Here is a 3,278-nt window from a genome sequence, read left to right on the forward strand (position 1 = left end):
GGGGCTGTCCCGCCGCCGAGGCGCCCCGGGGCCCCCCTCCCCAGCCCGGAGCCCCGGCCAGCTCAGGTGTTCCCCTTAATCATCCCCTTGTTCCCTCTGCGCTTAACGCCGAAGTACTTTGCACTGGAAACTGTAGGCGTGTGCAGAAACAACAGAAAAATCTCGTTATTCAGCCAACAAAAAGCACAAGCCTAAAGGTAAGCAGGCTGTAATAGCGTGGCTTACCGCACGCAGGAGCACCTTGGGTTTGCAGTTGTCTCTTGAGAGATAAAAATCATCACAGCCTCATCAGGCTTCCTGTTTGCAAGCTGAAGAACAGTGGTGCTCCTTCTTGGGGCATTAAAGATCCTCTGCTGTTGTTTCAGCCGCTGCTATGATATTTGGCCTTTGTGTTTACACATAACCAAGTGGAATAAAGCAAAATGAAGAATGGGAAGTTACTCCTTGGAAAAGTGTAGTTAGAGCATGGTTTGTGTAATGAGTAATATGGTTTTCTGGGCGGATTTGTTCTTAGGTTTGAATATACGCACAAGAAACAGACGGGCGGAGCAGGCCAGTACGGCAAAGTTATAGGTGTTCTTGAGCCCCTGGATCCGGAGGACTACACAAAATTAGAGTTTGAAGACAGAACCGTTGGCACAAATATCCCAAAACAATTCGTGCCCGCTGTTGAAAAGGTACAAAGCATTTTGTGTGTGTGCGCGCGTGATACAAGAACGCCTGATTCTTGTTTTCCTGCTATACCTACCACGTTTACTGTGACCGTCTTGCCCCGGGCAAGGAGGCTTTTCCCATTACTTCAGTGGAAGCGGCATTGTTATTTGTGTGGCTTTGCTTAATAATACCTTACATTCCTAGGTTTTCCACTTAATTTAGAAGCTATTGTTTGTTTTCTTTGGTAGTGTGTGCTTGCTCTATTTCCATAGCAGTGCACAAGGTAGGCTTCCCTTTCTTACTGTCAAACAAGCCTCCATCTGTTAAATCTGCTTTTTTAATGGCCCTCTTCTGCTTTTGACTGTGGCCACGCGATTCTCATCTCTAACCCTGAAATACGTAACTTTTTTGTGACTTCTCTGAGGCCAGTTATGCAGGAAACTGTAATTAAGCTAGATTTCCTGCATGAATTACCAAATATTCATTCTTTTTAATCTCTTCTGCAGGATTCCTCTGTGTCTGTCTCTCTGTAACTGTATAATTTATCACGTAGTACTTTAAGTAGTACCTACCATGATCTTTGAATTCCTGTAATAATGGATCAGCCTAAAATCATTCCTTTGTTATTCCATGATGCAACACTTAAAGTTTTTTTGCCAAATCCTGGAAAAAGCATGCAGTCTTAAAAGAATCTTGTTCTTCAGTCATGTGGTTTGAATAGTTCTTTCCATGTTGAGCATTCTTTTGGTTTTTGATCATCCAATCCCTTAACAAGGGAAAACCCCAAGTACATTTCTTTTTCTTGTCCTTAGCTTGTTATGTGACTTCTGTTTTTCAAAAATACCGGTATCAAACTGAGGTGCCAGAGAATGACAGTACGAAGTTTTCAAACCCTTGGGAATGAAAAGTTTTCCCCGCTGTTACTTTCTTCCAGTATCTTACCAAGCAGGAAGGTCCTTTGGGTAGATACAGGATTGCTGTTAAAAACTGTGAAAGGTTTTGGGTTTTCTGGTTAGTGTTGTTTTGGTTTTTAAGTTTAATGTCTAGGCTGATGTTAATGTTACTTCTTTTTAAGCTTCATTTTGGTCTACAAATGGCTAACTTAGAGATGTTACTTGACAGGGATTCCGAGAAGCCTGTGAAAAAGGTCTAGTGTCAGGGCACAAGATATCTGGAGTCCGGTTCATCCTAGATGATGGTGCGCATCACATGGTGGACTCCAATGAAATCTCTTTCATCAGGGCAGGAGAAGGAGCCCTTAAGCAAGGTATAAAGCGAGTCGCTTGAACGCGTAGTCCTGCTGGCTTCTTTATTGTTGGAGCTAAATTTAACAACCTCCTTTCTATAGGGTCGTTTGTTGCCTGGTGTATCCATACATACTTTTAAAGTTTGGCTGGTTGTGTAGAGCAGAATACATGTTAGAGTTTATAGAAATTTTGAGGGAGGCACAATAATTCCTTTAGTTGCGTGAAGGGAATTCTATTTTCCTAGAGTAAAGAAATACCAACAGCTCCGTCCTTATGCAGGTACGGAAGGAACATTCTATCAAACTGTGTGCCTCCCTGCATTATGGTCTCGGGAATAAAAGGCAGGGGAGCTGGAATTCCACATACTCGATTATTGTTTTCCCCTACTGATGTAGGAAACACTTGGCATTAACCATAAAACACTTCTTTGCTATGTGTAGGGCTGTCTTGAATTATGCCAGGCTTGTTCTTTGATGTTTGATTATTCAGTTAAGTTTTTTTTTTTCTCCAGCTATGGAAAACGCCACTGTGCGAATACTTGAACCCATTATGGCAGTGGAGGTGATGGCACCCACTGAATTCCAGGGAGCAGTCATAGCGGGAATTAATCGCCGCCACGGAGTGATCACGGGACAAGATGGCACAGAGGGTTACTTTACTCTCTATGCTGAGGTTTGTGTTGTTCGCTGGTTCCTGACCTTTTATTTCCCTTCCTCACCTTTCGACTCCATTACTCTTTTACTTACTGGCTAATATGTTTAAACTTGTAGCCGGGTTTTTCAGTGGATAAACGTAACATTAATTTTTCAGTGGATAAACATAACGTTAATTTTCAACTCGTGGCAGCGTATTGTGCGGTATTAGTGAACCTATGATAAATCTGCTTTGCCCCAGTGAAGCCGACTTGCTAACCTAAAATCACAGGGTGGCAGGGAAGGGAACAGAACTTGTGTTTCTTGAGGTGGGCTGGCTGCGCTGCCTCAGAGCGAAGCAAACCTGCGCAGAGATACAGGTGCACAGGGTTCAGGGGAAGATCTTCTCATCAGCTGTCTTCCATAACTGTAATAATTGCAGATAAGCGCAAATGACTTGTCTTCAGTGTTCCTTCTTTTATGTCCCTCCTAAAACCGGATTTGTTCTCGTGTTAGGTCATACAGAAGTGTACATCTAACAGCAGTGGTCGGGTAAATGGTCTCAGCAAAGCCTTAGCTGATGACAAACCACGCGCTGTGTCGCTTCTGCTTCGTAAATTGTGTTTAGAGCTGCAGTCTTGAGATATTTCCAACGTTACAATCTCTTGCTTGGTGACGCAGATTGCTGAATTGGGGATACTCCGGTATCTGGTGCATTCAAACTCTGAGATTTTGGGGGTTTCCT

The 3,278-nt window shown here is 43.3% G+C and overlaps 1 protein-coding gene across 1 annotated transcript in view; it reads left to right on the top strand.

The window, feature by feature from the left end:
* GFM1 (G elongation factor mitochondrial 1) overlaps nucleotides 1–3,278 on the top strand; it is a 24,222-nt gene that overhangs the window by 18,864 nt on the left and 2,080 nt on the right. Inside the window, exons 13-15 of the mRNA XM_035890000.1 lie at nucleotides 515–677; nucleotides 1,777–1,921; nucleotides 2,413–2,573. Coding sequence (XP_035745893.1) covers nucleotides 515–677; nucleotides 1,777–1,921; nucleotides 2,413–2,573 — 469 coding nt within the window. The remainder of the gene's footprint in view (nucleotides 1–514; nucleotides 678–1,776; nucleotides 1,922–2,412; nucleotides 2,574–3,278) is intronic.

Source organism: Egretta garzetta, unplaced genomic scaffold (genome assembly GCF_000687185.1).
Source record: "Egretta garzetta isolate BGI_Z169 unplaced genomic scaffold, ASM68718v1 scaffold172, whole genome shotgun sequence".
Lineage (NCBI taxonomy): Eukaryota > Metazoa > Chordata > Aves > Pelecaniformes > Ardeidae > Egretta > Egretta garzetta.